General features: G+C 34.4%; 2 protein-coding genes across 4 annotated transcripts in view; one reads left to right on the plus strand and one right to left on the minus strand.

The window, feature by feature from the left end:
- Positions 1–14,876, plus strand: part of SLO1 (Arl3p interacting protein) — a 40,999-nt gene extending 26,123 nt beyond the window's left edge. The window contains exons 3-13 of one of the 2 annotated variants that reach the window (XM_051208460.1): positions 517–712; positions 1,641–1,865; positions 3,407–3,581; positions 4,493–6,411; positions 6,879–7,000; positions 9,892–10,048; positions 10,086–10,261; positions 10,301–10,393; positions 13,107–13,192; positions 13,776–13,982; positions 14,734–14,876. In XM_051208460.1, coding sequence (XP_051074570.1) covers positions 517–712; positions 1,641–1,865; positions 3,407–3,581; positions 4,493–4,575 — 679 coding nt within the window. In that variant the 3' untranslated portion in view covers positions 4,576–6,411; positions 6,879–7,000; positions 9,892–10,048; ... (3 more) ...; positions 13,776–13,982; positions 14,734–14,876. Of the gene's footprint in view, positions 1–516; positions 713–1,640; positions 1,866–3,406; positions 3,582–4,492; positions 6,412–6,878; positions 7,001–9,891; positions 10,262–10,300; positions 10,394–13,106; positions 13,193–13,775; positions 13,983–14,733 lie in introns of both variants that reach the window. The other variant, XM_051208459.1, reaches the window with a different exon arrangement.
- A 41-nt stretch (positions 14,877–14,917) lies between these two features.
- Positions 14,918–22,087, minus strand: BAG1_1 (BAG molecular chaperone regulator 1). Of its 2 annotated transcripts, XM_051209141.1 has the most exons (7): positions 21,333–22,087; positions 21,267–21,296; positions 21,113–21,232; positions 20,998–21,073; positions 20,848–20,955; positions 15,781–15,948; positions 14,918–15,071 (listed from the first exon to the last, which is right to left on the minus strand). In XM_051209141.1, the coding sequence occupies exons 4-7, from the start codon at positions 21,010–21,012 to the stop codon at positions 15,012–15,014; spliced, it is 351 nt and encodes a 116-aa protein (XP_051074571.1). In that variant the 5' UTR covers positions 21,013–21,073; positions 21,113–21,232; positions 21,267–21,296; positions 21,333–22,087; the 3' UTR covers positions 14,918–15,011. The 2 variants fall into 2 exon arrangements, with proteins under 2 accessions (XP_051074571.1, XP_051074572.1); XM_051209140.1 differs by having other exon boundaries at positions 14,929–15,071; positions 20,998–21,077; positions 21,267–22,087.
- Positions 22,088–23,737: the final 1,650 nt, after the last annotated feature.

The following is a 23,737-nucleotide window of genomic DNA, read 5'->3' on the forward strand; positions in this document are numbered from 1 at the left end:
GTTAGCAGCAGTGTATTCGTCAGCGATGATCAGTGTCATACAATAAGAGAATAAAACAATAACAGAAAGTCAATGTTAAATTTAAATAACGGTCAACAACAATGATTGTACAAATTAGATGAAATTATGACAACTGTGAATAACAACAAAAATTAATTGCAAAATATATCTGCGTTAATCATCTCCACAAGGTACATTTGTATATTCTATTATCATCAAAATTCATGAGGTCGACTAGAACAAATTGATAACTAAATGAATTAGAACTTGGATCGAAAGCTTCAATCACCACAGGTTTGAAAAATATCACTAATTTAATTTTCTCATTATTCGTTTAAGCTATCAAGTATTGTCTACTAAAACAGTTCTAGATTATTAGATCGAAAATTCTAGAAAATATCATCTTGTAAATGTTCTATTGTTCTAAATTACCATAAATGAGTTTCAATTTTAAAGTTAAATCACGTTTTATTGATTTATTTTCTACTTTCATGGATAACAAAAACTACACTTTAGGAAGGCCAAAGTATTAAAAAAAGTCCCTACATGTGCAAGTAGTTTTTCGATGAATTCTTATTATCGTTATCCGTATCCGGATAGTACAACAACTGATTTAGCGCAACTACAAAGACTGAATGTAATCGATTTGCAGTGTGATAGTACCGGTTTATTTTATTGGGTAACTGAGAGAAAATTTTCAAATATATGTTTGGTAAGTAAAATAGAATAAATCGAATTGTTTCTCTTATCTGATTTTTTTAATACAATTTTCTCATATATTTCCTGTACCAGTTTCTTTAAGATATTGTCATTATTGTGTGTTTACATACACTAAACAATGCTTCAAACCAATTGTTTACGAATAGCTTATTAAGGTGATTGTAAATTATATTGGTGTTTATAGAACTAAACTTCATTGGATGAAAGTCTTACCAAGTTGGCAGTTAAATTTAACTTTACATGTGCTTTGATCAACTTAATCAAAAATGACTCTCGTTAAAATACAATCTTCTGAGTACCAAGAAAACAACGACTATTCTTCAAATGAACTGCTGGCTTCTATGTTACCGGCGCAATCCTCTAACAAATAAGCCACGAAACTTGAAGGTTAATTAGGTTATACATTCACTGAAGTTACTGAGCTTTATGGTCTACTTTTGTAGAATTAAATTTTATTCAATTCTATGTAGTTCGAAAACTGAAGTAAAGTAGTATAATGATTCATATATACAAATTACAGACAATTTTTTACTCACCCAGTATGTACACCTCTGAAAATTATTGTTTGAACTACCTTCTCATTTGTTAGTTGTTTATACTTATGTGTTACCATACACCTCGACGGTGAGTATTTGACCTAATCATAGTAGAAAAATATTACATTTCTGGCGAGTCTGTTCAATCAGAAAAACATATTTCGGTCACCCGATAAATCTTTTTAACTCGGTGTCATCAAAAGGAATTTTGCTACGTCTATTATTCTTGTTGGGAACTCTTGGTGATTAAAGGTAAATACTGCGAAGACTACTCACATACTGAGGTTATAGCTCTATACTTTTTAAAATCAGACAATCCTCTATTTAATCGCTTTTGATAAGTTTTAATTAGTAAATAACTGAAGAATGTATTTACCTTTCCAGACGATGAAAGAAATGATTCGCTGTCAGTTTGAAAATCATATCATTGTATGCATCATGAAACAACCTAAAGAAATAAAATCAGGTTTAGCTAGTTTTGTACTTCCACTCAGATCAACTTCGATACCGGTCGAAGAATTGAAACCAATAATTATTTTGTGTGAAGCTAAAGTTATTGAAAATGAATGGCGATCTCTGAAAAATCTCCCAAATATCTATGTCTTTTCAGTAAGTCAGTTTATCTGAGAAATATCATAGCCTTCGATAATTTTTTTTCAGAATGTTACTTGCTTATTGTAAATTAGTCATAATGAAAATCTAGTGATTTGGTTGATTTACAGATAGCTTTCATTATCAGTACATACCATTTAACAGACTACTAATACCCAGAGACAACGAGACATTGATAACTGCTGTATTATACCACATTGAGGACTTTTCAATTACTAAATTAATAAGTAACTAATAAACTCTGGTTTTCATTGATCTTCCTACGAATGTCTTTCCAATATTGCACACATCTGTCAATTTAATCTGGTTATCCCATCAGTTTTAGTAAAGTATAAGAAAAAAGTTTTTATTTAACTTTGTCAAGACATCATTGTATATAAATTTGATAATATTCTACGTAGGGTTTATTCCTAATATTTAATATTCCTTGGCTTCAGTATAGAATAGCGATCCAACATTAAATACTATATTCGTCTCTACTTATCTTTCATTGAAGTCAAACACGTATTTATTATTTATTAATGTGGTTAAAATCGACGAGCATCTGACAATAACTCTTTCTTTGCTATATTAAACAACCAATAATTTTCTTTTTAAGGATTCGTATATGGTATACTACCTCACATAGAGTAAGATGTTCATCTTTAAAGAAAAATTGGGATCTACCATAATTATTTAGAATAAACTGGAAGATATCTGCTGTAAAACATAAAGATATGGGGCATTCTTAATGAATAATCTCCTCAATATTATTAATAATCCTTCAGGGGTTTTCTTTTCATAATGAGAACAAATTGTTTTATTTAGTTCGAAATTTCACAAAAACTATCAGTGCTTCGATTTGTTTATTAACAAAGTATGATTTAGGATATGTGATTTGAACTTACAATATCAAAGCTTCAGTTCACAATTCTGAAAAGCACCAGAAACTGCAGTGAACGTGTACTGATGTTAACTCTTTTTGTAATCTTACTAAGAAATTACTTTTTGTGGAATCACTATTGTTTATCATATTATGCTGCGGATTACCATTCCAAGTTGTCAGTTGTAATATATACAGTTATTAGCTATCAGAAGTCAAGTTTTGACTGTCTTATTTTTAAATATGTAAAAATTAAGATGATTTATGAGATATTTTTATTCTCTGATAAACCATATTTACCAAAATTAGTATATTTATATCTCCATGTTGTAATTAGTATGGTGAACTGGATGCGATTTCTAAAATTATTTCTTTAGAAAAACATATATACTATAGAGTAGCATCACTTAAGTCAGTTAAATAATCAACACATCGGGTTACCAACGTGTATCTTCTTACATTTCAAAGAGCTAACGGGAACTGGTATAAGATCATCATAAATCAACAATTATAATGTATCTGCCATCTATGCCAAAGTAGCTGTTATTCTTCATAATTCTATAAGGATACGATTCATCATTTGTGTAACCAGAATACCTGTTATTAACACATATATTTAAAAATTTACAAAAACTTATTATTCTTATCCTTCAGTTAATTTTATTGCACAATTTAGGGATCGCCATTAAACAGAGCAAATCTTCGAGCTGCCGGTGTTGAAAGATGTTCAACTTGTGTTGTACTTTCATGCTCATTTGATATTTCTGGAAAGCCATCATTAATGATAGATAAAGAAAGTATCCTATGTACTTTGAATATTCGTCAATTGTTAGCTGATGCACATAAAACAAGTTTGTGAAAGTGTTTTTTTTCTTTTAATTTTTAGCTTTACATATTCTAATTAATAGACAAGCTTCTTTATTGCAAATATTCTATTGAAAAACGTTTAAAATTGAGTCTTCATACTTATTGATTGATACACACTGCCATACGTTGTGGATATTTCTAAAAGGCCACAAGGTTTCTTCTATTTAGAACCATATAATTCAAAATGAAAGAATTTACCATAGGTTTTAGATACAGATGAACACAAAACCACGGAGTTAGTCTTTCTATAAATGGATTCTAGCCATTCGAAATTAGGTAAACTGAATAGAAACGTTGAGTTACTTAGGTTACTAATTATACCGTCAAGTTCCGTCACTTTACTTCGGTTATAGTTAAGAACTACAGCAAGGTACTAGTTATTCACAAATGAATGATTACTTTGTGAGATGTAATAAGTTGAACAGATCTACCTATTATAGTTTGCCATTATATTTTCAATGTTACTTGATGATATTTTATTAACATCTAATTTCTGAATCTCATTGTCATATCGAATGTGTTGTCAATCTATAATCAAAGCCTTTTTCAGTCAGATTCCTCGTCATAAAATGACTTTAGTTCATCATTTACCAGCTTTCAGCTTCAAAACTTTTAAAGCTGCTCTCAATTCACTGGTGAGATAACTTTAATGTTGTAGTACCTTGCCTTACATCTTGTACCATTGTGAATATATTTATATGATAATGCTTTACTTTGATCTCACACTCTGTCAAACTAAGAAATCTCTCATTTTCATTTCATGTTACTAAAATAGGACATAGTTAAAAACAGTGATATTTGTCAGTAGTTGTCATTCATCTAAGTATACTGTTCAATAGTGACTTTTTATACTTATCCTTACTGACTAATTTTATTCTCTATCGATTGCTTTTAGATATTTTAAATATGACTGAACACAATCATCCTATGCTTGTAACTGAGCTTTGTAAGTTTATGATAATGTATTACTACAACTGATTAAGCTTTCATTGAATATCTATGGCTATATTTTTCTAAATCTTTCAACTACATCATTAGATTTCGGTATGCGACAATTGTATGGAGAACAGGGTCATACATTTATCGGTTATACAATGGATCCATTTTAGTTCACAGGATCATATCAACCACCTAACAACAGTTCGAAATTCACAATGAATAATCAGATGTAACAAATAGGTGATGCGCTTCAATGTATTAAAGGTTAGATTCAAATCTAAGTATAACAATAAAATAATGAGTTAAAAATACAGAAGACAGAGACAACAAATTCAGATAACCTTTTATTCAAATTAGACGAAAACAAAATTATAAATTTGTGACAAAAGGAAGTGAGATGCACTGAATATAACAAAGTAATATATGATTATTTTATAACACTTATTACTTCATCAAAAACCTTCCTAAACTTGATTTATGGCTGACGTGAAACAAACCGTTCATGCATTTTCCCTATTTCATAATTGTTTCTGAAGTGTAAATAAACATTGTTATCTTTATGAAATTGAATAAAGCCAAAACAACAATTGAGGCAAATTAATATGAATCCATTACTGAGAGGCGCAACGGCTCGGCATTTGTTTAACACCGAACGTACCACTGACGTTCCACAAACCTTCAAAATTATTAACAGATAAAAAAACTGAGCATCTCTCAGGTTCGTCGAAGCAATAGCAATAAAAAAAACTCACATCAGATTTATGTATTCAGAAATTGACAATAATAAACTTATCACTACCTTGGTAAATTATTTTTGTCTTTATCATTATTACATTAGTGCTTACATTGTTATGTGGTCTTCCCTTAACTAACACCAAAACTATCCCTTAACTCATACGTTTTCATTCATTTAATTCTCTTATGTAAACTCTTCAAATCCTGTTCCATTATCACGTAACTCATAAATTTCTAATTCCAGTAACTTTATGTAAATCTTTCACAACCCCTAAATTATCCCACAATCTATCTTATTAGTCTCTGGACCTCAATTAATTAATGCATCATCCACCCCTTATGTTTTTGAATACCACCCCCAAATGACCTCTAACATGTTCTTACATATATATCAGTTATTACTGATAACCTTTATCGTTCTAATTCGTTCCGCCATCAATGTCATTTGTTTCACATTATATCATACCTCATTGTTACCTTTATATACACAAATGGTTGTTAGCAGCTGATAAGAAACCACAAAATATAATGAATTCATATTATTCTGCCTCAATCATTGTTCTGGCTTGATTCAAAAATTGTTAAATTAGCTTAGATTTTTGTACCTTAATGTAAATTTGATATTTTAATGAATCTGTTCAAAGATCTGAAATACTTTTAATGTACAGTTCATAGCATTTTCAACTTTTTACTTTCGAAACCAACTCCTTAATATTGTGATTCTGTATACAATATTGGTGTAAGCAAAATCGTTCAAAAATAAACATTTATTTAGGGAGATTCAATATGTATGTTTATTTGCAACGTTTTCTAAAACACATTTATTCTTACCAGTCTCTTACGTACTTTACTATTTCTTCACAATTTTTATCAAAACTGTTATATCCCGATAAGAATAATGAATGGTAATTTTCGGGATCCATTTATGGACCAATACTATGAGTATATTTTATCGTGTAATTGTTATGTAACTAAACTGTTCATATTCATGTCCCTGTTATTATGAGTTTTATTTTGACCTATGAACTATTATTATACGACTTACCATTCTTGAATTATTCCTTGCCTGTTGATCACTACCTCCCTCGTTCACAGACACTTTTGGTCAAATATTGTACAAATGTTATTTTCTATTTTATGGTACGTTGTGGTCTGTTTGATTGGTATATAAACCCCGTATGTTTGAAATAAATGATTCATATTGCAGAGGCTGAGACGGGTGTTCTGGAATCAACTGGCCGGGCTAGGTGGGAAGCAGGGCCAATCAGGACTCTAGGCTGCTCGCACGTATTTTACGCGTCATTGATCCGATCGATAAGTCACCGCATATTAATCGGCGTTCACAAGTTATGACAAAAACCTAGATCATTTAATGCTACCTGAAAATAATTTCCAAAAGTGTAATTCTGTGACACAATTTGAAATAATAGTATAAATTATCAATGGATTTAGTTAATGTTAATATTTATATTGAAAATAGCCAACACACTAAGTAGTAAATAGTATTTCTGAATACATCGAAGATTCCAATGTTTTTTTTCTGAAATAATTCATCCTTTACACACAAGCCTATATCATACAATAAAAACATTTCTTTTCAATTCTAGATGATGTAACCAATGCAAGTCTTCTATCAACTAAATCAAAATATGGAAGTACTTACTTCAATCCATTAATTGCCTCAGGAAATATTTTCGAATCTAATGTCTTGCATAGTCTTTCATCAAATGTAAGTAAACATTTATTTCATTAAACATTAATTAGAGACTCTATAAGCTTCACCATAACTAATAAAAATCTTTGTTGAACTGAGTTTTTGTTGGTCAAATTTATAGTTAAAAGTATAAAATTTACTTTCAATGTTAAATAAGAAAAGTTTGAAAAATTTCCATATTGTAAATTTAGAACAACATATATAAGCGAACAATATTGTTTTCAATTAGATCCTCATCAGGCTTTACTCTAATATGCAGTAATATTCACATGCATATATGAAATTATTAAACCAATCAAGGTAGTTTGTGAGTCAATGATAACAATGAAAAAGATTACACAATATGTGAAAAGTACAAATTGATAGTGTGATGATAGTTGTATGTATCAGTGTTACATAATCGGAAATAGGTCAGTGATTAGAAAAATATATAGTGGGATAACATTTATAAAAATTATAAAATTATAAGATGACGTAACAAGAAGTGTTCAGATAATTAGACCATAAAGCGTATATTTGAGAGAGAAAAATGGTTGGGAGAGTGTGAAGAAAAAAAAACAAACGAGCAAAGAGTATGAAAAACAATAACAATAGATTGATTTATTAAGGCCAAGGGAGGGACAAGGGTGATACAAATTCCTTATAAACACATAGACTTGGATTGTTGGCTCGAATTCCTATAGCTTCTGCTATGTGTGAGGGACGAGATCGAACACCATAAGGGAAACTAGTAGGAATACGATAAATAACTTTAAATGACTAGTTTCTATCCATTACATGACCGCTATCGATCAAGTGTGATAAAACCGAGCTGCGTATTGTCTTGGCATTACCATTGCCAAATCACAAAGGGAGGTGTTCACTAACTCTTCGGTTCAGTTGCCTGGTAGTATGCCCAATATAGCTTTCTCCACAGGAGCAGCTGAATTCACATAATTCACATAATATTACAGTATGTTAGAGTAAAGCCAGATGAGGATCTAATCGAAAACAATATTGTTCGCTTATATATGTTGTTCTAAAAAGAAAAGATCAAAGTCATTTTAAGTACAATCTAACCCATATCTTAGCAAATATGAATTTGTTAATTACTACATAGTTCTCTAAAATTATTGTTACCTAGATGCTTTCTGTAGAAATCCAAATAACTGCTTTACAATAAAATATCAACTTAACTATATAATATTAGTAGTATATCATTTGATGGAGAAAAAAGTTCACTTCATTGATCAACATACTTTTATAGATAACAGAAGTGTTATTTTATAAGAATAGAATAAACAGTACCAAAAACCAAACATAGTTTTGGAAAAGTTGAGTTCATTCATGTTATAATCATCTCATTTAGATGAATCACGATTTAGTTTCTTCTAAATCTAAGTAGAATAATGATAACTAACTTTACAAAATGAAGTTGAACTCACTGTATTTTCCCTTTTATATATAAAATAGGATTGATCATTTATTAAAAATAATTGAATGCTAACATAACTTATTCATTTTAACTTAAGTTTTAATGTATTCAGTTTATGGTTTACGTTCAACATTATTACTTAACTATTTTGATTCTATTATGTTACAAATTTCTATTGTGATCCTTTTCATTGTTTGACAATGAAATTTACATTACACGGTATTAGAGAACATTAGCATTTTTGTTTGTCTCCTTTTTGAATTCATTAACTTACACCTATTCTAATATGCCTTAAGAAAATACAACAGTATTCATTGTGTTCTATGTATTATATTTTAGCTATTAAATATAATTCGGTGATATCATAGAGTAAGCATTTACAAAATAGGGTGGCCGTACCATATCACACTGAACATAAAGTAAAAACAATTCAGATTTCATGAAATTTTCCGGCCTAAGTTTTTTGCAAACCGAGTGAAAAGAATATTGTGACTAACAATAATATTTATCTGCAGTGTTTTTTTGTAGATGTAACTTTACGTTGGTTATCTAATTATGTTATGTTTAATGTGATTAATATTATATATTGATGATGCAAACATTAACTACTTATTTGAAGAATTATAGAGGAATAATCTGATATAAACTGTGACTTTAGTAACGTCAATAAAAAAATGTTTTCGCATTTTCATCAGTCATTAAAGTTATCCTATACGGAGTAAAATTTGATGTACCATTATTAAGTGCTATTAGAGTGAACAAGAACACAAGTGGGGACAAGTGAATGTATTCGAACCCGAAATTACAGAATATCTCACTAAAATCTGAGAACCATACAGTAAATACTTAATTTGCAAAATGTCGATCAATTGTCTCAAACTTGACTGTTCCTTTTGCAAACATCAGTTCATCATCTCAGACTTCATTGTTCGTGTATTTTCAAAAAATTGCTATTCGTTCCCATCCTCTCCTCGATCTTCTACTGAAATATATCCTATTCTTGACCAACGTTGGATACTACTTATGTGGATATAAGTAGCTCACACCACATTACGACATTTATCGACAACTGGATCTTTAAGAAATGTTTTTGTGGATACATTATATATCATAACTAACTAAAAAAGAAAATGTTTCTTTCCCACTAGTTTGACATTTCTGAATGAAATAAGATCACAAAATATTGTGCAGTTGCGGTAAAAAAAACCTCAGGCTACGATTATTTAAATAGGTTCCGCATCAGTGCTTAGAAGGTAGATCAAATACCAGCAAACTGAAAATACCCTCCACTTTTAAAGACTGCATTACGCAGTTATTGAAATACAGTTTGGTTAACTGAAACTACGAACTAAATATTGTTATGTCTATGGTTTTAAATATCTTAATACCATATCGTTTAATTAAACATAAATAGTATGAGCAAAGCAATAGTTAATTCTATCTATTCCTTACTTATCCTACAGACTGTTGTTGCATTACACTTGATTTTCAGGTACTATTCGATCCGACTGTAATAACATTTATTGAGACAATTTTAGGCGGTGGACCAGGTCATGAAGTAGAAAAGGTATTTGCTATAGATAGTGGTTTCTTTCCAGGCTTAAAGGGACAACCAGTCAGTACTTTGACATTTCCAGGTTATCTAACTGGTAATATACCAAGTCAAGTTGATGATAAAAACGAAAGTAATCGATTATATTCCAGTGAAGTACAAAATACTTTGTCAACTACTGGTTCTATCTCTGATTTTCTGAATAATGAACACAATAAATCATTTTTAAAGAAGAACTGTTTAAGCGGAAATATATCCCAGTTTGATGGACAAACAAGATCACGTCAATCAAGTGACTGCTATGTAGAAGGTAATAAGAATGTAATTTATGATATATTTAATGATGCAGAACTTTTGAAAGAGAAGACAGATTCTAACTATATAACAGCAGATAATGAACAAATAAATGTAAAAAGTTTTTTAAGCTATAAAACTGAAACAGGTGAGTTAAATTGACTAAATAAATCTTTCTATTTAGTATTTTAACTTGTACTGTTTTTTGAGATATCAAAACCTTCATGGTTGATGGACAGATTTGAGTAATGTCTTAAAAAATTTACTGATAAGCGATAGGCAGTATAAATCTTAAATTCATGCAGTTGATTATTGTTTGTTAAAGCTCATGTTAGAGATTATCTGATAGTGAAACTTTAAAGAATTGTTTGAAGTCTAAACAACCCACCTTTACTGGATGTAGCATGAAACCTTTAGAAAAATGGCGAATTGAAATTGATTGCCCAAAGCAATACACCAATTTAAAATCTCGAGTTCAGGCAAAGGTGCTATAGTGTCACTTCTCAGTTGACCTAATCGTAAAAAGATATTTGTTCTTGAGAAGGAAACTAGGTTAGTAGTGATGGTTTCGTGACTCCAGAGTCCGAGTTATAGCTGCTTGAAAGCGGTAACTTATGATCTTTCTGTAGGTACGTTCAGAGGGATTAGTTCTGTACTAGCCAGAACTCAACTTCAGGAACGGAAATCCTTTGAGCAAAGTGAGACGTGGTGTTTTGAGGCCAGAATTTCTTAATCCCCCTTTGTTTCTGAGGAAAGCAACACTCTTAGAGCTGGTTATCCGTAGAAAACACCGTAGTGGCTTAGCTTCGTTATTCAGTCACACTGATAACTGTTATTATATAAATCCCAACGGTGTTTAAAATCAGACGATAAGAAGTGGCGACTACAGTTTATTAGCGGATAGCGCAGACAACAATGTGGTTTAATAATTTCGTACGTGCATATAAATACTACTACATATTAGAGTAAAGCCTGATGATCTAATCAGAAATAATATTGTTCGCTTATATATGTTGTTCTAAATAACAAGGTTATAAGCTCATCGAGCAGATTTGAAGAAGAGTCTAATGTGTGTATGCAATCAAATACAGAAGCAAATTTATAGTCAAATCGAATAAGGCACAGCTAGGCAAGGCAAAAGCTAACAGTAGGATTCGAGTACATATATACAAGGGAAACAGAATGATTCATCGAGCGATATTTAAGCTAGAAAGATATTTGTGTAGGATGTCATGTGATCAAGCGTATACGTTTATACCGACAAGATAGTGATTATAACAGTACAAAGAAATATGCGAAGTGTTTCTGGTCGAATAACATTGTCCGTTAAGTGAGTTAATAAAGTGCTTGACAAAATTTAACCATAATCGAGATTGATTGTAAGAGAGTCACCATTACACCTTACTCCGACATCTCAGCACAATCAAAACCACGACCTCACCCTCAGACCTTACATTTGCTGCTTTATGTCCCATTAACCTCTAGCATACCTGCTCAGCACGGTTGGACCTCATCAAATAAGTGTTCTAGCCAATATGAACTCGAATGGGTAGTCATAATAGGTGAGGCTGACCTCCGTATTGAGATAACAGGTACTACCTGAGTCACCTGTAGCATAGGAAAAACATCTTTCTGTCTATCAAAAGCTAAGTCTACAGTCTACTTATGCTTGTAAAGTATGATCATTGAAAGTCGAGAATACAAGTGGACTACTAAGAAACGATCATAATTACCTTCGAAGCATTACTGATCCATCATGGTGACTCAGTTGATGTTACGGGAATAAGTAGAAGTTGTAACCCATTAGATGGGGATTATCCATGAATCACACTAAGTACATTTTTCTGGTTAAAAGGACTAGAAATTTAAATAACGTCATTTGCGTCACTGCCATCGTAAGAAACTGGAATGATTTCTAGAAATTATTAATTTTGATTATGATTTCAAACAGCCACCGTCAGTGTGCGAACAATCTCCACAACCCCCATACTGATAATAATAAATAAGCTAACTAATTTCCCTGGTATTTCAAGTGTCACGGCTAATAATGCTACCCATTCGCCCGAACCGAAATAGGTAGAGCGAGCCTCGAACCTAGGACTTAGTGTATGTAAGTCGAACAACATAGCTAATATGCAACCCCTTACTAATGTCAGTCAAAACTATTATGACAAAAAAACATTTGGATGAGACCTACTTCGAATTTCTGTCTATAGTCAAATCTAGAGAACGATTTTGAGCTCACGCTCAATTTTACCAAGTTATTACAAACCGGAAGTTAGAAAACTACACAGTCAATATCTCAATCAACTTATGTTGCTAGGCTTCAAATTGTCTCTCCCATTTCTCAAGTGAAAACTATACTTTATCAATGGTAGAGGCATTTCACAACTTCCCCCTTCTCCATCTGTTATAATTGAACATGATAAAATAATTCCATGCAAGGATAAAGACAATGATAGATGGGGATTTATTAAGCACCAGAGGTAAATAAAAACTGTCTCAATATACTGATCTTTATATTGATTAGCAGCCATATTTTGAATAAATTGAACTGAATAGCACTTACAAATTACGAATCTTCTGTATAAATACTATTTACAATATCAAGAGATTAAATTGCTACAGTTAACAAATACAACTAATTTCCTGAAATATATAATTACGCTTTTCTAGCAAATACAGTAGTCCATTTACTTATCGAGTAAATTACTAGCCGATAGACAAAGGACATATATGGGCTACATAATAGGCGATTTTCTAAGTTATGGATAATTTTAAATTTTACTGGAAGAATCTTACTTTATTTCCTATATCTAGAAAGTAATGTAAAGAGCTCTGTAATCTTACTTAATTTACAGGCGAAGCGATTGCTGTTCGGCTATCCCAACTTCGTTTAATACCCCTTATGGAATTGGATAAAGAACTTCATCATCTAGCTTCGCAGGTAATAAATGTAAATATATTTTTATTGTACAATAAGAGGGGAGGAACGAATTAGCTTTTCCAGTATATAAGACAGTAAAATCATTAGTTTAAAGTCTAAACAACCTCAACCTAGTGTTCGTTTTTTAATCTACAGAGAACATAAATGACGTAAAGACCAATTCTATTAATAAAGATCTTTTGGCTCAAGAATTACCATTAAACGTGACGAACCAATAGTGAAAACAATACGCACGGAATTCCACTATCTTATTTCGATCGAGAACAGCGACCATGTTTGTAAATTATATCATGAAGATCACTTGGATTTTATCATAATATTATACAGAAATAATAAACTGTTTACTTAAGTATAGTTTTGTACAGAGACATACAGTGAATAGAAGTCAATCACAGCGCCATTCATACTACTAATACAGGGGTTAAATCCCTATGTATAAAATTTGATCTCAGTACTGATCTCGTACGAGGCAAAATTCTAATGCCTCTTGGGACATGTTGTACGAACTGCCAAATACAAAGAAATTTGCCAGTAAATATGTAACACAAGACATCACGCGTATGTTTTTTTTCTATTTCTACAGAAAATTCTGACTTTCAGTCAGTTATTTCATGCTGAGTTGGCAAGTACCGGAACAATATCAATCGGTCTTTATCGAAGTGTTGAAGCTAGCAATAATATGGATGAATGTTTGTCATGTAAAAACATATACCTTGAAGCAAGTGGAAAAATCGAAAGATTTGTTTACACATTACCAGAACCTACAACTCTAATATACCCAAATGATATGGTAAGTATGAGGTGCGCGAAATTCTTGTATATTTGATACCCTGTAAATATCAAGAACATATACTCAAGGTCAAAGAAGTAATCGAAGTCATTTTTTGTTGATATAGAAAGTTCAAGAATGTGCAAGCTTCCTAGTTGAATTCTACGGTATAACTAATGTTAGAGATAGCAGAAAAGATTAAACGTCGTAGAATTAATTCATTTCAGTAGGACGGATCCACTTATTATCCACTTCTAAGTGCTGAAAATGGTGCCACTTAATACACTTTATTCGCTCGTTCTTCAGCATCTTTTTGTTGATCACTAGTTTGAAGTCTGATAACAAGGAACGATAATCATTTGTATCGTGCCATACATTACCTACATTTTTTGTGTATGTTGCATCAAGCTACTTAGACAATAGGACATTGGGAACCTTGTTAAGAAACTTTATCAAGTCTATGAAACATTCTTGAGAAGATAACTATGAATGCGGTTCGGATACTAATTCTTAACATATCTTTTCTGTGGTAATAGGACTTTTTTCAACATAACCGTCAATTATACTTTAACCAAAGAGTAATACCATATGCTTAACGTGTGATAGTTTCTCGCAATGGAATGTTTCTAAATTTCCTTTCTCAGTTCCATCACATCTTTGTCTGCGATGAAATCACGTAATAAACTGTAAACATTCAGATGAGCGTAAATTCATTATTCAGTATAAATTTAGCTTCCAAACTTAAATAAATTTGTTTTATTTTCGTGTACAGGTTTACTGCCTTACAGCGATGACTGAAAATCCAATGGTGGGGTAGAGGAGAAAAATATGCAACGAAATCATTCATCTTTTTTATCCGCTTTTACTGAGATCAGTTGTCACGTTTGTTTCCATGACAGTTACCCTTGTTGATTGCTTATAGTCATTTTTGTGATTGAAGAGGAAAAATACAAGTATAACAAACTGTAATGTTATTTTTTAAGTTACTGACAAAAGTAGTACTGTAGTAAACACTATGTTACAGAAGTATTAACACAGAAAATATCAGTGTTATGTTTTGATAAGCTTTAAAAATTCAGCTCTCAACTTGTCCGCCTGTACAAGAAACTCCTGAAAAATATTTCGAAAGAACGAATCAAGAAATAAAGAGATAAAAAGGAAAACTACATTGGTTAATATACTTGAAAAACAAGTGAACACTAACAAATTTTTTTATCATTTCATATGATTATTACTTTACAAAGCTTATATTTCGAGAACGGATCAACGCGAGAAATCCTTCGACAAAAAGGAAAGAAAGTAAGGTTCGTTCGTCTTTTGAGTAGTAGTGTCCATATATATAAGTACAATGAGTGAACTTAAAATTTATTGGACAGTATTAGCTCCAAGAGTCTGTGAAGTGAATTTGACTAAGGTCGTCTATAACAACAGAGTAAATTACCATCGAAACTAATAATCGAACACATAATACTTGAAAATGTTTGTAAAGATATGGCCGCTATATGGATTTCGAATATTCATTTGTAAGATGCTTACTTGTGCTTCTACTGAAATATGTTTTAATGTGAACATTAGGTCTACACTGCATTTTGTTGGTACGAAAGGTAATGTGAATAGATATCTCAATGTTTTCATACATAAGAAACCGAAAGTTTTTCAAAGTTTGAAGAGGAGCAACGTTTACATAAGCTGAGTTAACGCCACTATATGTGTGCCATTGACCATAACGACAACAAAGCATTTTCTGTTTGGAATCACGGTTTAAAAAGGTAAGAACATAAACCGCTTCGATAAAGATAAACGTTACTTTAAAACCTACTTGTATTGTGTCTACTAGCCTCTTACGACAAGCGCGTTCACTTTCGCAATTGTATGGCAACCGAACAGAGTCCAGAAGCTCAAGAGTACGCATGCACTGCTCCATAATGTCAATTGTAGACTTTACGTGTGCAGTTACCTCTAAACTATCAAAATTACTTTGAGATAACTAAATGTAGAAAGTAAACCAAAAATGCGTGTGGATTATAACTTAAGATCTTTAACAAAACAAATAGTGACACATAGAATTCATAAAGATACAAATAACTAACCAAAACAACCTATAAGCAATTCGTATGTCCGGAGATTAACACCACCTGTAGCTCGTCTATGGCTAATGCCAGTCCCAAGCACGGATAAAGGAGGGTTGAACATGGGGTCAGCAACCACATCTCGTAGAAAAAAAACTTTCTAAAATACGATAACCAGAATAAACAAATCAAACTAGTTAAACTCTGTCCACCGAGTTCAAGGAAGAATTAGGACGCCATGATGAAAACCGAGATTCGTCGGAAGTCAAGAGACCGAGGCCCCTTCTAACAACCAGAACAACATTTAATATAGGTACATGGAACGTCCCGAAAATGTGGGACACCGTGAAGACCAGGCAAATAGCTACGGAAATCAGGAGATACAACACGGTGACCCTCGGAATATGTGAAACCCATTGGACCCAAGATGGACAGCAAAGGTTAGATACGAGAAAGATACTGCTGTACTCCAGTCACAAATAAGAAAATACTCCACACAGGCGGGGAGTTGCTCTGGTGATTTCTGGAGAGGCACGAAATGCACTTGTAGGATGGAAATCTCATGGATCCAGAATCATCAAGGCATCATTCAAAACGAAGGAGGGTATCACGATGAATGTTATGCACCCACCAATTATAGCAATGACGACAATAAAGATCAGTTCTATAAGAGTATGCAATCAATCATAGCGAAGTACTGAGAAATCGACCTGACCATCCCAATGTGAGACCTAAACGCTAAAGTTGGAATGAAGAACACTGGATAGGAAGATATCATGGGACAACATGGACTAAAAGAAAGGAACGAAAATGGGAAGAGATTTGCAAACCCATGTGTGTTCAATAAATTGATTATAGACGGCACAATATTCCCACACAAACCCATACACAAAGCCACGTGGATCTCACCAGGCCACACCACGGAGAACCGGATCGACCACATTTACATCAGTAAAACATTCAGTAGGTCAACGGAGGACGTGAGAACCAGGAGAGGAGCTGATATAACCTCAGATCACCACTTCGTTGTGTTCAAGAGGAAACTGAAGCTAAAGAAACACTTGAAAACTGGAGAAACAGTAGTACAAAGGTCCAGTACAGACTTCCTATGAGATACTAACAAACTCAACCAATTTAAGATAACTCTCAACAACAGGTTCCAGGCCTTATAATATCTACTCGAAGATGAGAAAACTACCATGGAGGAAAATTTGAAAAAGATCGAAAAAACCCTAACTTCAACGTGTCAGGAGGTTCCGTGCCGCAACATCATCATAAAGAATAGATCTCCATCGAAAACCCTGGACAAGAATCAAGACGGGTAGAACAAAAAGACAGAAATCAACAACAGCCGAACGAGAGCAGAGAAATTCAAGGCACAAGCTGAATACACAGAAGCAAATAAGTGAAGGAAAGCATTAGAGTCGACAAGCAGAAATACGTGGAAGTCCTGGCAATGCCAGCGGAAAAAGCCGCAAGAGAAGGAAATATGAAACAGCTTTATAATACAACGAAGAATTTAGCAGGGAGATATAGTAAACCAGAGAGACCGGTCAAAGACCAAGAAGGCAGATCAATCACTGAAATTCAAGAACAGTGGAACAGATGGGTAGAGTACTTTAAGGAACTCTTGGATAGACCAGCTCCATTGAATCCACCGGACATCGAAGCAGCACACACAGATCTCCCTATAGATGTTGCTCCACCAACGATCGAAGAAATCAGGATGACCATCAGATAAATCAATAGTGGGAAAGCAGCAGGACCTGACAATATACCAGCCGAAGCACCGAAGTCAGACCAAACTAACTGCAAAGAAGCTCCACGTTCTATTCAGGAAGGTTTGGGAGGAAGAACAACTGCCAACGGATTGGAAAGAAGAAAACCTCAGCAAGATACTAAAGAAAGAAGATTTGAACAAATGTGAGAACTACAGAGGCATCACACTATTGTTAGTACCAGGAAAAGTCCTCAACAGAGTGTTGCTGAACCGGATGGAAGATGCAGTAGACGCCCGAATTCAAGGTCAACAGGACGGACTCCGTAAGGATCGGTTGTGCACAGACCAAATCGCCACACTACGAATCACCGCTGAACAATCAATTGAATGGAACTCGTCACTATACATCAACTTCATTGATTATGAAAAAGCATTTGACAATGTGGATAGAACATCATGGAAACTTCTTCGGCACTATAGTGTGAATAGCTGAGATCGTCAACATTATACGGAATCCATACGACGGACTACACTGCAATATCGTGCATGGACAGCTGACAGATACATTCCGAGTGAGGACCAGTATCAGACAAGGTCGCTTACTCTCCCCCTTTCTTTTTTTCTGATGGTTGACCGGATTGTGAAGACCTCGATATCTGAGAGGAAGCATGGAATATAATGGACAGCTCGGAATCAATTAGATTTGTAATTTACAGATGACCGAGTCCTTCTATTCCATACACAGTAACAAATGCAGATGAAGACAACCAGTGTATCAGAAGCCTCTGCATCAGTAGGCCTCAACATACACAAGGGAAAAAGCAAGATCCTCAAATACAACACAGAGAACACCAACCTACCCAATCACACTTGATGGAGAAACTATGGAAGAGGTGGAAACTTTCACCTATCTGGGTAGCATCATCGATGAACGTGGAGGATCTGATGCAGACGTAAAGGCAAGGATTGGCAAAGTAAGGACAGCATTCCTACAGTTGAAGAACATATGGAACTCAAAGCAACTGTTAACCAATATCAAAGTCAGAATCTTCAATACGAACGTCAAGACGGTTCTACTGTATGGAGTTGAAATTTCGAGAACTAACACAATCATCATAAAAAATGTACAGGTATTCAAAAACAATTATCTACATAAGATACTGAATGCCTGTTGACCGGATATCATCAGCAACAACATATTGTGGGAGAGAACAAACCAACTTCCGGCTGAGGAAGAAATTAAGGAAAGACGATGGAAGTGGATAGGATACATATTGAGGAAATCATCAAACTGCAACACGAAGCAAGCGCTAACCTGGAATCCTGAAGGGAAACGAGAAAAAGAGGAAGGCCAACGAACACTGAGCCGAGAATTGGAAGCAGACATGAAAAGGATCAATAGCAACTGAAAACAACTGCCTAGGACATAGTTTGGTGGAGAATGCTGATGGTCAGCCTATGCTTCTTCATGAAAGGTAACAGAAGTAAGGAAGCAAAAATCATTCAGTCATTAGTATATCAATTAGTCCCTTTTATAAATTTCGATAATGTAATTAGAAGACGAAGATTATATATATTAGCGCAATACATTTCGAACAGTCTGATCACACATATAAATACAACAAATACAATAAGGTGACCCAATAAGAGCAGAGGATAAACATCCATCATCTTTTATTGCTAAACACATAATTGAAACAGGTCACAAGATTGATCTAAACTCAGCTTTTGTGGTATTGTATAAAAGTGTAAAAGGGTGTATACTGAGGTTTATTGAAGCCTTAGCCATACGAAAACTTAAACCACTTTTGTGTGTTCGAAAACAGTTTGTTCTTACCTTAAACCTACCCTGGTAATATTGACTTATTATCCAGAGTGATTAGGTTTCGAATTGTGTTTACATTATTATTATTATTACTCTCATCATTATCCTTATCTCCTCTTACCCCGTTTCCAGTCTAGTTGACCTTTTATTTTTATATATAAATGCTCTTAACAAGTATGTGTGTGATCAGATTGTTCGAAATGTATTGCGCTAATATATCGCATAGTTCTGATAATCTTCGTCTTCTGATTACATTATCGAAATTAGTATATCAGTTTGATGAGGTTAACATTGTAGTTCATTGATCGGAATATATATATATATATAGTGTCGATGTCGCGGCAATATAGTTTCGAAATTTCCCAAAGATATATTTATAGATTTTGGTGAAAAACTGAACTGTTGAGAATTTCATGTTTCACTACATTTATAGTATTGAATAAAAACTATCATCAGAGGGATGGATAAAAAACGTCAAAGTAGGCAAGCCTCTGCAATGCACAGGTGTAGATACTTAGAATCTTCAAATGTTGATCAATTTCCTTTACTTTGTAGGATGAAATTCTGTCTGCGCAAATTTGACTTCAGGCTCTTATCAGATGTTGGCTACGAACAGTTTATGAGAAATGAACTTCAGAATAAGAGCCTATAGGTTCGCATGATTGAGAACTATAGTTCCCAATCATAATTCCCCAAGCACTATGTAAGCTTGCGAATAATTTGATGTAACACAGGCTTGTATGGAATGAAAATTAGCTTTACCAATTGGAAATTTGAGAATGAACCAAATAAGGATTATGAACCAGAGTTCGATAAGGTCAAAAAAGTGGGTATTAAAAGAGTAATTTACCTAATCGAATTTTTCAGTTTTTAAATAAACCAACAATCCCATTTAATAAATACTTGGACTCTTCCCCCCTCAATTTGTTCTAATATTTAGGGTTGAAATGTTGCTGACATAATCCCTAGAAAATGATAATGGTTTATTCTGTAAGCATAAGAGAACATATTCCAACGATAATTACGAGCTGAAAATAGTACCGGTCGACTATCGGTGCAACCGGGTGAGAAGTCGCGATGAACAGTAGTACATAACACGGAATACAAACACCGAAATTATCTTCAAACATAGAAATAATAACAGTTAACCGACTAAACTATTGCATTCTAGAAAATGGCTTTATGGGGTGAACACAATGCCTTTAAAAAACACTCAGGTAAATATTCAGGATCAAATAAACATGATTTGTAAATCTTTTGAGTTGAACTTACAATAGTATCTAGCTTGTTTGAGAGGTCTTTTAGTTGTAAATCGACTGCATCAGATGTGTCTTTTGCCTTGACAAGTTTTACGGCCTCATCTGGATTAAGTTTATCAACCTTTGGCGGAACAGACTAATTAAACTATTTGTACTGACTTACTGAACCAAGAATCATAACTCTAGACCCAGGAATGAGACCGGATGAAGAAATTAATGCATCAGGGTCAGTAAGAGATCTTCCTACAATATATCAAGTGGGTATGGTTGTAGTGTACCTTTGTATATTATTCTTTGTTTATCAAATGGAATGTGTAAAATAGAGTCTATTGACTTCATTAAGTCCAGTAATGTTGCATCGCTATTCAATGGTAAAGGGACCAAATGCTTTTGACCCCCTAATCGGAATAAATAAAATTAGAAATCTCTTACCAAAAATCACATTGATGCTATGACCTGGGTCTGACATGTTAATTTTATGTTAAACTTAATAATTACATTTGTTAGTGCAATAGCACTGACATTCAAAAGCTCCGCAACCTCCACTCACGATCCCAAATGGTTCAAATGGTTCAAATGGTTGTGGACGGAATAGAAGAAGCTTTCGCTTAACAGGCTTCCGTGTCTAGTAGCAGGGGATCACCAAATCCTCCAGACAGGAACCTAGGTATGTTAACAATAAAAGAGGAAAAGAGATTGGTAAATCATAATGTGATGCTGTTCTTGGTCCTTAAGAATAGGTCAAGTTGCCTCTTGAAGGACTCCTGAGAAGTCGCTTGGACTAGCTCGGCTGGCAGCGAATTCCAGCTTTTGACAACTCTTAAGGAGTAGAAATTGTGTCTACATTCCGTCTTGCTATGTTGTGTTTCCAGTTTCTGGGTGTTACCCCTTAGGTTGTTATTCGAACTAAGCTTAAGTAGGTGTTTAAGAGGATGTCCAGAAGTGTTAAGAATACTATAGGCCATTAATAAATCACCTCTAAGACGCCTATATTCTAATGGGTAAAGGTCTAGTGAACGGAGGCGTTCTTCGTAAGGCTTAGATTTGAGTCCTCGAACTGATTTCGTGGCTCGCCGCTGGATACGCTCCAAAGTGACCTTGTCCTTTTGGAGTGAGGGGGGAGTACTATGTTTCCGTACTCTAAATGGGGACGGATGAAACTATTGAAGATTGTGTGGAAAGTTCTTCCGTCAAACTGGTCAAAAATGCGCTTCAATGTCACCAGTGCAAGGTTTGCTCGAAAGGCATTTTTGCCACAGTTAGCGTAAGACTTCAAATCGTAGGGTACCAGCACTCCTAAATCTTTTTCGACTCGGAATACTACTAGAGAGGAGTTTCTTAAATTGTAACTGTAGTCGGCAACATGTCGCAGATGGACTACTTTACACTTTGAAGTGTTAAAGGTAAGTCTGTTATTGTCTGCCCAACTTTGAAGTCGAGTCAGATCCTCCTGAAGTGCCTGTGTATCGTCTTGGTTGCGTATCTCTCTCCAAAGTTTCACGTCGTCGGCAAAAAGTAATAAATCTGACGTTACCTGTTGAGGAAGATCATTTATGTAGATCAAGAAGAGAAGAGGCCCTAGTACTGAGCCCTGGGGTCCCCACCTGGACATCCCATAGCCTGAGATAAAGTGAAATTAACCCTAACCTTAAAGTGTCGATTTTTTAGGTATGAAGTAAGCCAATCGATTAGGGGTGGTTTGATACCTAGTCGTTTGAGCTTGTTGATAAGACACATGTGGTTAACCTTATCAAAAGCTTTTGAGAAATCAAGGTAGATGACATCAACCTTTCCCTTGCAATCGAGGATGCTTGTCTATCTGTCCACCGCAGTCAGCAGGTTGGTTATACAAGAGTAACCCTTCCTGAAACCATGCTGTTGGGGTGAGAAGAAATTTAAGGACAGTAGATAGTCATTTAAACCGTCGCATATCAGGGACTCCATGAGTTTTGAAGGCAATGACAGAAGAGCCACCGGCCGATAACTTGAAGGTTCATTGCGCCGACCACCTTTGAAAATTGGTGTGATGTGAGCCAACTTTCAATTTTCCGGTAATTTGCCTCGGCTAAGCGAGTGAGAAAACATCACGCTAAGCGGCGTTGCCAGGATTGAGGCTGCCTCCCTCAGTATGGCAGGATGAACCGTATCCGGGCCAGGAGAAGTGTCTAGTCTCATGTGCTGCAATTTCCGGAACACCAAGTCAGCGCTTAGGTCCACTTCAGAAAGTCCTGTGGAATTGCAGATGAAACTGTCGTCAGTAAAGTTGATGTCAGCCGGTTGAAATGTTTGAGAGTAATGTGCCGCCAGAAGGTTAGCGGCGTCGCCATCGTTGTTGGTCGGGCCGTTAAGACCTACCAGTTGAGAAACTCCTGTTTTGGCTTGACGAAGAGAGGCTGCATAACGGAATAAGCTTCTAGGGTTAGAGGCGAATTTGTCCATAAGCTTTGTTTGGTATTGAAGCCTGTCTTCTCTTATAGCCTTCGTGCATATGTCCCTGATATGTTTATATTGCCTATACGCTCCATCGTTATTAGTTCGTTTGTATTCCGCCCAGCAGTGCCTTTTGCGGCTTAGCAGGCGAAGGGTACGGTTCTTGATTACTGTAGGTGGCTTGCAGCTTTTAGGAACCGTTTGAGGAACTGAATGGTCTGTAGCACATAAGAGCGTGTGCAGTAAGAAGTCCCAATGACCATCCACATCGAGTTGAGGGTGAACATCCCAAACCACCTGTTGTAGATAGTCATGTAGAGCTGGGACATTCAGCCGTTTAAAATTCCAACGCAAATTATTGTTGGGATACCTTAGCTTAGTTTTGATGACAAAACTGAAGGCTATGACGGCATGATCGCTCTTTCCCAGAGGAGCCAGGATTGAGAGGTTGTCGACTAGGAATTCTTCGTTAG

Source organism: Schistosoma haematobium, chromosome 1 (genome assembly GCF_000699445.3).
Source record: "Schistosoma haematobium chromosome 1, whole genome shotgun sequence".
NCBI classification, from domain to species: domain Eukaryota; kingdom Metazoa; phylum Platyhelminthes; class Trematoda; order Strigeidida; family Schistosomatidae; genus Schistosoma; species Schistosoma haematobium.